Source organism: Diuraphis noxia, unplaced genomic scaffold (assembly GCF_037042655.1).
Source record: "Diuraphis noxia isolate RWA-SAM2 unplaced genomic scaffold, SU_Dnox_SAM2 contig0010, whole genome shotgun sequence".
Classification (NCBI taxonomy): domain Eukaryota; kingdom Metazoa; phylum Arthropoda; class Insecta; order Hemiptera; family Aphididae; genus Diuraphis; species Diuraphis noxia.
In genome coordinates, this window is record NW_028301720.1 from 2,593,563 (window position 1) to 2,606,116 (window position 12,554).

A 12,554-nucleotide genomic window follows, 5' to 3' on the forward strand; every position below is an offset into this window, starting at 1 on the left:
AATGCAACCGAGGTATTGTGAGTTGTATTTTATTGAATCAGGGGCAGCAAATCAGATTCGCATGGCACAACAGCCACGTGAACGACCATTATTGGGGAACTTGCTTACAGACTTAGACAGTATGTTACGGCGAATCAATCCATTTGCAGTGGCTTTCGAGTAATATATATTACTTTAAATTATTAACATAATTACATATTATTTAGCAAAATAAGCACATCACATTTATTAACATGTTACAAACAATCAAATAACAATAACACTTCAACATTTTATTGTTTAAAAAAAAAAAACCATTTAAATTAGTATTGAGTGCATTGAATACACATTACATTAATATAGGTATTGCACTTTTACATATTTCTATAGGATACAACAAATAATAACTTTGGTTAAAATTGCATTGAATAGTAGTGCAACATTTTTGATTAAATATCTATCCTTATTCTGTAGTTTACATTTTAATTAAAACACACTACTTAAAATAATTATTTTAAGTTTAAAAGACATGATTAAACTCCCACAGCTCCTTACAATTTCATATTTGCAATTATTCAATATAAATATTGATTTTACTTTTGTTACCATTACAGTGTGTATTGTACCAAACGACACTTTCACTTAATACTTCTATGCAAAATTGTATTTCATACTATACATTATTTGTGCTACACATCCGAATAATATGATATATACTGTGCTGTGATATTTATCAGGTTACACTTACATATGGATAACATTTAATCTTTATCCTTATACTGTACACACATGTAGATATATCATATGGCTTTAATAATACCACAATATTATTTTCTTACAGAAACATGCGACAAGTATGGCAAAGGGAACAAGATGCTGCTGCTGCCAATCCTATGTTGCAACCGAAAAGAGTGACCATGCACATCATCGCCGACCCGAACAATGACGCACGGCGACACAATCAACCAGCTGCTCATGTGAACGAAGTAGCAGTTGTCTTTGTTGGTGAAGATGGTCTACCACCAAGGAACCTCGATCTGGTCATCTATGACTTGAACCCAGTTGACCAAAATCACCGGATGCAAAGCATATCAGCTGGCTCACCTCATGCAGATCCAATGCTGTATCCATTGCTCTTCCCACATGGAGAAACCGACTGGCATTACAACCTGCAACAAGAGGGCAACCGCCGGAACGCAGTGCGTGTTCGGAACTCTACCAGAGAGTTTGCTGCTTATCGCCTGGCCATCAGATACACTGAAACTAATAGCAATGGGAATGAAGGCCATACATTTAGTTTATTACACGCTGGTGGTTTTTTATTACAGATGTACATATGCGATCAGTACGTTCGCATGGAAGCGAACAATCTACGTTACATCCGAGCCAATCAAAAAGCACTCTTTGCTGATGCCAATCAAGGCATTTTGGACCATATCAACCAACAGCTCCACCTAGACGAAATCAATCCGGTCGGCCGCAGGACAATTCTGCCTTCAACGTTTCTAGGTGGCCCTCGGTACATGAAACAATGTTACCACGACGCAATGGCCATTGTGCGTAAGTATGGAAAGCCTGACTTATTCATAACATTTACGTGTAACCCTAGGTGGCCAGAGATAGTAGATAACATTCCAAGTTGGTTGAAGGCAACCGACAGGCCTGATTTGGTGGCAAGAGTGTTTCACGCAAAAGTGAAGGAGCTAATGCGTGACATTACAGTGAATAAAATGTTTGGTAATGTCGATGCTTATGTTTACACCATTGAGTTTCAGAAACGTGATCTTCCACACGCACATATCCTCATCATCTTGCATGAGGACAGCAAGTTACTTACTAAGGACGACGTCGACAATGTTGTGTGTGCCTTCTTGCCTGACCCGGCAACTGAAAGGCGCCTACTTGACAGTGTGAAATCGCACATGATTCATGGTCCGTGTGGACAACTCAACCACAACTGTCCGTGTATGTTGGACAACAGTTGTACAAAAAAATATCCCAAAGAATACAGCGAGGAGACTACATACATTTCTGATGGTGGTTACCCGACTTATCGTAGGCCGAACAATGGACTTGTGGTCAATGTCAGAGGTCATCCTGTCGGCAATGAGTTTGTTTCCCGTACAACCCTTACTTGCTGGTCAAGTATGATGCACACATAAACGTTGAGGTGTGCTCAACCGTGAAGAGCGTAATGTATTTGTATAAGTACGTCTACAAGGGCCATGACGCAGCTACCTTAGAAGTTTGGAATGGAGATGAAATTGAAAAGTAAGTGATTCAAACTTATAGTTTTAATTGTTGACTTCAAAATTACATTTCATCTATCACTGTTGTGTCAAATTATTTTTATGATACAAATGATATTAACATTATCCAACAGTCAACCTAAATTATTTTAAAGCTGCATCAATCTCAGTAATGTTACCTTAAGTGTTATTCTGTATTTGTGATAAATGTTGTTGGTAAATTGGATTTTCATTAATATTAATATCTACAATATAATATTAAATTACATTTTGTAATCTCATACACAATAACAACATTTTGTTAACAAAAGTGACATTGCATACCACTTCAATACATTAATTAACTATACTTTACACTTAACAGACATTTGTATACAACATAAACGGAACATTAGCTATTTCACTTAAAAGAAAGTATTCACTTCTTTATTACATAATGTTCTATTGACATTGAATTGGATGTGAGCTAATCACATTTCTATGATTTATATATTTTATTCTTGAATGTTTATTTTATACGTTGGTATTGATTTCAGTTACGTAAACTCACGGTACGTCAGTCCACCAGAAGCCGTTTGGAGGTTATTATCGTATGAAATGCATAACAAGAGTCATATGATCGTTAGACTTCCTGTCCACCTGGAACACTATCACAACGTGTACTTTGGACCAGGACAGGTACTAGAGCGGGTGCAGAACGCAGCTCTGGCTCGGACCAAACTCACGGCATTCTTTGAGCTCAACGTGACGGACGTAGAGGCTAGACAGTACCTTTACCAAGAGATACCGGTACATTACACTTGGAACGCGTCTAGGAGAACGTGGTCACGACGGCAAAGACAGATGACGTACGAGACGTTGGCTTGAATGTACGTTGTCAACCCACTTGATCGCGATCGTTTCTATTTACGATTGCTACTTCTTCACAAGAGAGGCCCACAGTGTTTCCGGGACATGAGGAAGGTAGACGGGGTAGAGCATCCAACATACGCGGCTGCAGCCGTCGCGGTGGGAATTATGGAAGACGACCAAGCTATGTTGGCGTGCATAGCTGAATCAGCAACATTGGACACTCCAGCCCAGCTACGTTACCTATATGTAACGATGCTATTGCACTGCGAGATAACAAACCCGCTGGCGTTGTATCAAGCCAGCGGACTTCACGTGTTGGAGGACTTCAATCACCGATTGAGAGACATTGACCCAGTGGCGTACCTGTGAAACATTTTTTTTTTTTTTGGGGGGGGGGGGGCATAAATTAATTGCACAATTTTTTATGGTTATAATTTATAATATAATCTGAAACAAAATATGAATTATATAACAAAATCTAAATTTCTTTTTTTACTGCCAGCAAATAAATCAATAACTTCGTCAACTTCAACTGTTCTGTGTCTATGAATATTAAGCAAAGCTAACCCAACCAAGCGTTCTACGCCCATGTTTGACCTTAACCAAGTTTTTAATCTAAGTTTAAATGTACAAAGCAATATAAATTAAAATATAATATAATCATGCATGATGCAAAAGCATATAATATAAAATATAGATAACTATCTAACCTTCTTAATGTTGAGAAACTACGCTCAGCAGAAGCTACAGAAACAGGCAAGCAAGCAATAATATGTAGTATTTTTTTAATATTTGGATATAATATTTCATTACACTGGTCCATAGATGTTAATGCATCAGTAAGAACAACTCCATCTATACATTAAAATAACACAATTTGTTTCAATAAATTTGTAGTTAGTAATGTTAGACCATAAAATATTATTACATTACCTTCACTTTTTATTCTGTTCCATTTGTCTTTCCAAAGTTCTATTTCAGATTTCAATTGTGACTCTTCTAATGCTTCATCATCAAATTTATAATGTGTTACTATAGTTTCTGTGACTGTGTTAATCATCTTGTCATCAATATGAATAATATGTTTTTGGATAAGTTGAATCAATATCATTATTGTTTTGTTTTTTTTGTTTAAAAATCTTGATTTTAAGTCTTCTAATACATTGTCTAATAATGATATAAATGCAGACACGCTGTAATATTCTTCGGTACTCTTAGATTGGTGATTAGAGCGATTAATTTGGTGTTTAGAAAGTCTTGGAGTTTTTATTTCAATGTCAAGATCTTTCATCAATAAACTGCTGTCTTCGAATAATTGTTGAAAAACTTTTTCACACTGTGTACGTTTATTTTCCAAAATACTTATAACATCTTGAATACAATCAAATGCAGCTAAAACATCATTATCTGTTCCTTGAAGTATTTTACTAATTGGAGCTGTAACACTAAGGAAGTTAGATAATATTTCAATCGAAATAATAAACTCACAAGTGCACATAGCTGTTAATAATATTTTTGCTTTCGATGAAGAATCTTGTTCACTCCACTCAGAAATATTGGTTAAGGCTTCTATAATTTGAGGTATTGATGCTTTAAAAATCATTATGCTGTCATGGCGTTCCACCCATCGCGTTTCACAAAGACTTTTTAAATGAGGCTTGCCATTTAAAACGGTTTTTAGTACAAAGTTTCTTTTGGAAGACATATTAAAAAAAGAGATTATTTCTTTTAAAAGACCAACATTATTTCTAATACATTGTACGGTTGATGATTTAGAAATAGCTAAATTTAAGGCATGGTTAGCACAAGGACAGTGAACAGCATTCTTCGCGATTGATTGAATAGTTTTAACAGCTCCTCGGATTGATGACACCATTACTGAACAACCATCTGTACCAACCCCAACGCAGTAGTCCGGGTTTAAAGAAAATTCTTTTAATATTTTAATTACTGTATTACCCAAAATTTCACCAGTAAGTTTAGGTTCATATATGATATTGTCAGTGTCTTCTTGAATACTATATGTATATTGTACCTCCAAGTCTCCATCCTTCCCAGTTAAATTTGAAAATTTAGTTACAGGTTCAATGATAAATTTTTTCAAAGTTATCGTATTATACCTTCCTCCTTTATTGCTAAATAAAACACAATACTTGCAGAACAAACCCGACTTAACATGAGAATAAATTAGCCATTTGAACAGTTCGAAATAACTTTTTCTTAATGATCTTTTCACATTTTTACCATTTCTAATATTCATAGTAAATGGATATATGAAGTCATCAGGTGGTATATTATCCATATTAATTATTTTTTCTTTAATATTATCAGATAATGTACGACCGGGTGTTCTTAAAAAGTTTCCAATGTCCATGTTGTATGTGTCATCACAAACTGCACTGTTACAAGTAGCTTTACTTAATTTAGTAGATTCATCATTTTAGTGTAGATGATTCAATTGGAATAATATTCTTTGAATTGGAAGATTGTGGATCAGATGTATGAAGTTTTTTCGTGATGGGTCCAGTGCTGTCATCACAACAACGCTTTTCAGCTTTTTTTGATACCCATTGAGTCAATTGTGTCTGAATGTTTGATTTAGACATAATGAATAATATTTGCCTACCCTAGATTCTAAGAGACATCTTTGCAATGGTACACAGTTGGTTGTTACTGAACTGCGACGATACAATTTCAAAGCGAGGATGTTGTCTGGTGGTGCACAGGAAGATATAGTCATACCTGCGGTACCACTCACCGTCGAGTGGCGAAGACGACCTGCCCATTATAATGCGACGAGTGCAATTTCCTGTACGTTTGTCATTTGCTATGACTATTAACAAGTCACAGGGACAAACGTTTGATAGAGTTGGATTACTCCTGCCTTCACCAGTTTTCACGCACGGACAACTGTATGTAGCGTTTTCACGTGTGAGGGACTCTCAATCCATCAGAGTTGGTATGTACAGATATGATCGTGGTAGATTCGTCACTAGGAACATTGTTTACAGAGAAGTTCTACAAGCAATATAACTGTATATGAAGTCTACTACATCTTTGTGAACATCAAATCTGATCTGTGTGATCAAAGTCTGTGTGACAAGTCTGTGTGACGTATGGTTTATAAGCAGTCATAAGTAAAACTTGCGGAGGAGAGAAAGTTCGACAACCTCCACGTGGTTCTCTCTGGATGCGGATTTCGTAATGAATTCGTAACTGATGTCGAACATGAATTTAAGCTGGCTGCAACTCACACACTGGGTGGTAAATTATTTATTTACTTAAAAAAATATCAGCAGATATTTGTATTGTTTCAGAAACATTACTAGAAAAAATTTTATCAACGCAGATGTAACAGAAACACAATAACAAAAAAATCATCATTGTACTACTACTAATCCAAAGAAAGTTCGACAACCTCCACATACTCTCTCTGAATGCTGATTTTGTAATGCATTTGTATCTAATGTCAAACATGCGTTTCAACTGACTGCAACTCACACACTGAGTGGTAAATTATTCAGAATTATTTATTTACTTAAAAACACCGCTAGCTCAATTATACAAATTGCGTAATCTTACTTTAAAGCGATTTCGTGGTATTATTTTATTATTATTATTATTATAAGCCGGGTTTTTAGCTATTTACACGTAGAACCCGTGGAGGTATTATTGCGTATTTTAATATCGCGTCGTTGGTTGACAAATCTACGAGCCGCGATGTTGGAGTTGTCGTTTTCATGATCAAAGTACGGAAAATATAATACTTCAGTCGTAATAAACTCATCGCCGACCATCTCCCTCAATCTAACAACTTCGGTCACTCCCTTTTGTAATATATTAAAACAAAGTAATTTTGCGGAAGTTTTAAAAAAATACAAAAATAATAGTGTGGGACAAAATTATAATGGCACATAAGGGTGGTTTTGAGGCTTTAAATAGATATCTAAAGGATATAAGGTGAAATAATAGGTTAATGGGTGGTGTAACGGTTTTACTGGCTGAAGACTTTAGGAAGACTCTACCAGTAGTACCAAAAGGGACCAGAACTGATGAAGTCCAGTCATGTCTTAAAATATCTACTTTATGGCCTCAGATTAATATACTCAAACTGTCAAAAAATATGAGGGTATACCTGGGAGAGGAAAAGTTTGCTGGTAGATTTGCAGATCTTTTACTTGAAATTGGCAATGGTGATTATCCATCGTTTGACGAAATGATAACTATCCCACAAAGTTTGTGCACAGTTGTAACTACTATTATATAACCTACTAAATAACTACTATATTCATGATAAGCCTATGGAATGGTTGTGTGAACTTGCTATACTCACTCCAAAAAATAACCAAACTGCGGCTATCAATGATACACTGCTGATGTCTTTTGAAGGGGAAGAAAAAAGTATATACTTCAATAGATATGGTGGTCAACATAGACGATGCAACTAATTATTCGGTTGAATTTTTAAATTCATTGAAACCACCGGGTATGTCATATCATAAGCTTATTCTGCGTGTGGGCACACCTATTATGTTGTTGCGAAATTTGAAACCACCTAAACTGTGCAACGGGACCAGGCTTAAAGTCAAAGCCTTACATCGCAATATAGTAGAACAGTAGAAGCCACAATTTTAACTGGATGTGCGAAAGGGGAAACTGTGTTTGTACCACGAATCCCTTTAATTCCGAATGATCTTCCGTTCGAATTTAAACGATTACAGTTTCCCCTCAAAGTCTGTTTTGCAATGACTATAAACATGTCTCAAGGCCAAACTCTCAAATTTGCAGGAATAGATTTGCGAGAAAATTGTTTTTCACATGGGCAGTTCTACGTAGCTTGCTCACGCATAAGCTCACCCAGTAGCTTGGTGATTTTGTTGCCTACTAATAGATCAGCGAAGAACATTGTCTACAAAGAAGTTTTGTAGACTACATTTTGAAAAACTTTTAGTAAAACATATTTTATTTTGAACCTTCAGTGCTAAAATTTATCGTGAACAAAGCTACGGCCGCCAAAAGCTATAACTTATAGAATAGGTTATGATAATAGTTATTATCTTAAAAACTAAATTAATATGTATAAAACTAGCTGATTGTTGAAATATAATATTTAATACATCTTAATTAGTAACTTATTTAGTTATTAGTTTGATAATTATTAGTTATTTATTAGTTTATTAGTTAATTTAGTTATTATTTTTTTATTATTTAGTTACTTATTAGTTACAATTTTATTATTATCATAATCAGTCAGCTTACTGTTTTATATACGAGTATATACAGATATTATTTAACAATCTGAATTAATTTAAATTTCAATAGATTAAACAAAATTTAATCTTGCCAGGTTACCTATATTTATATACTTAAACCCGGCAACGACGGGTAATAATTCAGCTAGTATAATATATATTTATAAAATATTCATCAAATGTTACGATTAAAGTGGAAAATCAAGTGAATTATTTGAAATGTTTGGGATGAATTTTCAAGTTTTTCGGTAGAATATAAATCAACAATTTATTTTAATTGGATACTTTTCAAAACTTTCTAGAGCCATATTTCTTTTTAACCAAGTGTAGACTATTTGTGAGTAGTATAGATATACCATTCCTGGCGCACTTTTATTTTATCAATAAAAGATCACAAAGAAAACAATGTGCAAAAAGATCAGACAATTGAAATGCAATAATTATTAAAATATTTTTCGCAAAACTTATGATATTAATAATTAAAATTGAATTGCAATAATTATTAAAATATTTTTTATTTTTTTTACAAAACTTATGATATTAATAATTAAAATTGAAATACAATAATTATTAAAAAGAAATTGAATACCTTAGTTAAAGGAATTGAAATGTATGATAAAACAATGGATACAACTATCAAAGATTTTAATAAATTACAAGAAAATGAAATGCAAAATGAAATAGAAAAATCAATATTAAATAATAAAATATTTGTTAAGTTTTGTAAATATGAATACTATATTACTAATAATAAAAATATTAAAATCATGAAATATAATCTAAATGCAATTCCTATTAAAGGAAATATTATAATCGTCGATAATGGACACAATATTTCTGGAAATGGAAAGCCTTATGCTTCTAAAATACTAGAATCACCAACTTGGCTCGAAATTTGTAAGATAGCTAATGATTTAATAATTACAACAGGTACTTTTTTATTCAAATATCTTCATGATATTTGTGTTTTTCAAGATTTAAGAAATATTAAAATTTGTTGTCTTGGCATGGGAGGTACAGATTCCGATCACAAATTGCTTAGAATATAACTAAATAATCATCATTTTTTAATAGAAATATTTCTATTAAAAATATCTTAATATATTATATTTAAATAAATTTTTTATAATTGTCAATAAATTCTAAACATAAATGTCCACATATAGGAGGATCATCATAGTTTTGAAACTTGTCATTGTTATACCACAGATTATCATCACCTAAATAATTTAAAATTTCAGGAGTACTCAAAATGAATCAAAATATATTTTATAATTTTTTATTTTTTTCCATGCAAACCAATGAGAACCATTTTGAGTAGAATTATTTAAATTAAATATCCCACATTCATTTTTCAAAAAGTTGTATAACAACCTGGATAATTTTTAATGTTTTTTCTAAATGTTGATATATCGAAATTAATCATTTTTTCGATTTTTTTTTTTTATTTGTCTTCAATCCAGAACCTTTATTTTTTTCCATTTCTTTATTGTGTCGAATTATTTCCTCTTCTATTTTTTTCTTTTGTTTACTATCTTTATAACTATCATACAATGCAATTAAAGCTGGAGTAGTTACTGCTGCAGCTTCTAGAAAAGGTAAAATTAATGGTAAAAATACACCTTTAATTTGCTTCGGTGTAATCTCCAACCTTACTCCAGAATTTTTTTTCTTGGCATTTTTTAATTTATCTATTTGATTTTGATCTAAATAATATTTATTTTCTCCTTTATATATTTTATCACTAGCAATATGAATTGTCGCATTAGAGTTTTTTTTATGAGCTTCAGCCAACTTTTTTTTATGGTTTTCAGTTAATTTAAAATGCAATTTATTATACAAAATATTAAATTTTATTCAAATATTTAATTCATTCCTAAATATCTTTTTGTTTTCATTACATTTGCAGTTGTCAAAGCAGCAATTTTTTCATTCAAAGAACTATCAGAAGCATAAAATCTTTCCATTGCTTTTTGTTGTAAATTTTTATCAGCGATATGTCTTGTTTTAGTATGTTTATGATCTTTATAAAAATAATCATGTTCTCTTGCATATTCGTCTAACTTGTTAATCGGGGGAATATTTTCATCTAAATTTGTAAATGGTCCTAGATAATTATATCCAGGCCAATGTATCGGAGGTAATTTTGAACAATTTAAAAAATCATTAAAAAACCCTGAACCTTTTATAATATCCTTTGGTAAATGTGAAATATACGACATTAAGTATTCTACACCTTTAACGGGAATATCAATTATCTTTTCTATTTTTTTTAATACAAAAATTAAGAATTTCAAGTTTTTCATCATGATAAGTGTTTTTTCCCGATCTTTCTGCAGATGATATAACATGTAGTCTGTCAATTAATTGTTTAATATTATATTCTAACTTATTTGTTGTTTCTTTTGGTAAATTTAACAAAGATTGTAGTAAATATTCAACACCTTTTTTGGGAGTATCAATCAGTGTTTCCATGTTTCGTTTAAACAAATGAACGATACCAAGTTTTTCATTATGAAAACCATAATTTCCCGCTATTTCTTCTGCTAATATAAAATATAGTCTGTCAATTATTTTTATTATATTATCGATATAAATAAATTCAATAGGATTATTTGTATATTTTATTAAACCTTCTCCTTTGGGAAAACTTTGTGATTCTTTCAGTGTTGGTGATTTATCTTTTTTTGATGTTTTTGGTTTACTTTCTTTAGTTTTTGTTGATGTTTGTTTAATTTTTTCCCAAATAGGTTAAATCATTTCATTATATTTAGCACTTCCACTTGATTTAGGTTTTCCTGTGTTAATATCATTATTTTGGTATATTGAATCTGTTTCAATTAATATTTTTTCATAATTTTCAAAATCTTCTTTTGTATAAAATTCTGATTTTGTAACATCTGTATGAGTTAATACCTGGGGTTAGTATATGTTTTTTTCCATTTAAAATTATATCATCAAAGTCAAATATTATAGGGTATTTTCCGATCATGAATTCATCAGTTTTACTTATATGATATATTCCAAATGGATTAACACCTTTAGCTTCATTTGGTAAAGTTGGTAAATATTTTTGCGCATTTTCACCTAATATTATTATATTTTTAGGCATAGGAGATTTATTTGTTGTTATTCGTGGAGAACTTTTAGGTGTTTTCATATTATCTTGATCTTCTGTTAGTCGTAATAATTCTGGATTACGAGGTTTATAAGGAGTAGGTATTATCATCTTTTGAATATCATTATCGGTTTTAATAGCAACCTCTTTAACATCATTAACAGATGATTCAACATTTGATAATGCTTTTAATATTGGTTCATAATGTTTTACTTTTTCTTCTGATGTATATTTATCGTTTAAAACTGTTTTTCTATAGTAAATTTTTTTTAAGATTAATTATTTTTTGTATATTTTTTGGTGTATATTCAACATGTCCCTGAATAGGGGACGCGTTATTGATGTCACCTTCATCTTCTTCTTCATCTTTCTTTATAAAATTTAAATTTTTTTCGGATTGTTCTAAATCTGATTTTTTAAAAGTTTTTTGTAAATTTTGTCTAAGATGAATTAATTGTTTCATTTTTTCTGTTTCGTTTTCTAAGTTATTTCAGACCTTGGAATTGTTTTGGTCTTCAAATGTTATATTTTTTTTAATTTTTATTTTTTAATTCATTTTGAATTTGTTTGATATCCATTTATTACATAAAAAATAATTTTCATCGTTCATCAATACTTAAAATATCATTACCTTTATTGTCAAAGATAAAATTTTTTATTATGTCTATTGTTATGAAACCATATGTTTTTATTTTATTTTTTTTATCATATGTTTTACAATAAGTTCTAAAAATGTGTTTAAATTTGTCTAATGGTATAATTTTGCTAATAAAATCGGACCATATTTTTTCAATATAATAATTTGACTGATTAAAAACAATTATAACAGTTAAATTATTTCTTATTGTTTTTATATCTACTGAAGTATAGCTTTGTGTTAAATAAATAACACTAATATTCTTTGATCTCGATCTTATAAAATATTCCATTATCAACTTTTGATCTTCTAAAAGAAAATCATCAATAACCACTACACTATTAGGTTCACAGTCATCAACAGATATTATATCACCATCAGAAAAATGAATGTTTATAGAAGATATTCCATCAAATATTTTTTTTAATTTTTTATAAACTGGCTGATCAATATTTTTTGTAAAAATA

The 12,554-nt window shown here is 31.2% G+C and overlaps 1 protein-coding gene and 2 pseudogenes across 1 annotated transcript; 2 read left to right on the plus strand and 1 right to left on the minus strand.

Moving 5' to 3' along the window:
* Window position 1: 1 nt before the first annotated feature.
* LOC149054145 (uncharacterized) lies at window positions 2-1,893 on the plus strand. The gene is made up of 3 exons (XM_089230602.1): window positions 2-159; window positions 821-1,711; window positions 1,755-1,893. The coding sequence occupies exons 1-3, from the start codon at window positions 2-4 to the stop codon at window positions 1,891-1,893; spliced, it is 1,188 nt and encodes a 395-aa protein (XP_089086728.1).
* Window positions 1,894-1,901: 8 nt separating this feature from the next.
* LOC149054146 (uncharacterized) lies at window positions 1,902-2,254 on the plus strand (annotated as a pseudogene).
* Window positions 2,255-3,544: 1,290 nt separating this feature from the next.
* On the minus strand, window positions 3,545-5,686 carry LOC149054147 (52 kDa repressor of the inhibitor of the protein kinase-like; annotated as a pseudogene).
* Between the last annotated feature and the right edge of the window lie 6,868 nt (window positions 5,687-12,554).

What these genes read in the sequence shown, in the direction of transcription:
- LOC149054145 (XM_089230602.1), top strand. Translation starts at nt 2, where the DNA reads ATGCAACCGAGGTATTGTGAGTTGTATTTTATTGAATCAGGGGCAGCA. An exon ending in CCATTTGCAGTGGCTTTCGA is followed by an intron (nt 160 to 820) that starts GTAATATATATT and finishes ATTTTCTTACAG; the next exon opens with AAACATGCGACAAGTATGGC. An exon ending in GACATTACAGTGAATAAAAT is followed by an intron (nt 1,712 to 1,754) that starts GTTTGGTAATGT and finishes ATTGAGTTTCAG; the next exon opens with AAACGTGATCTTCCACACGC.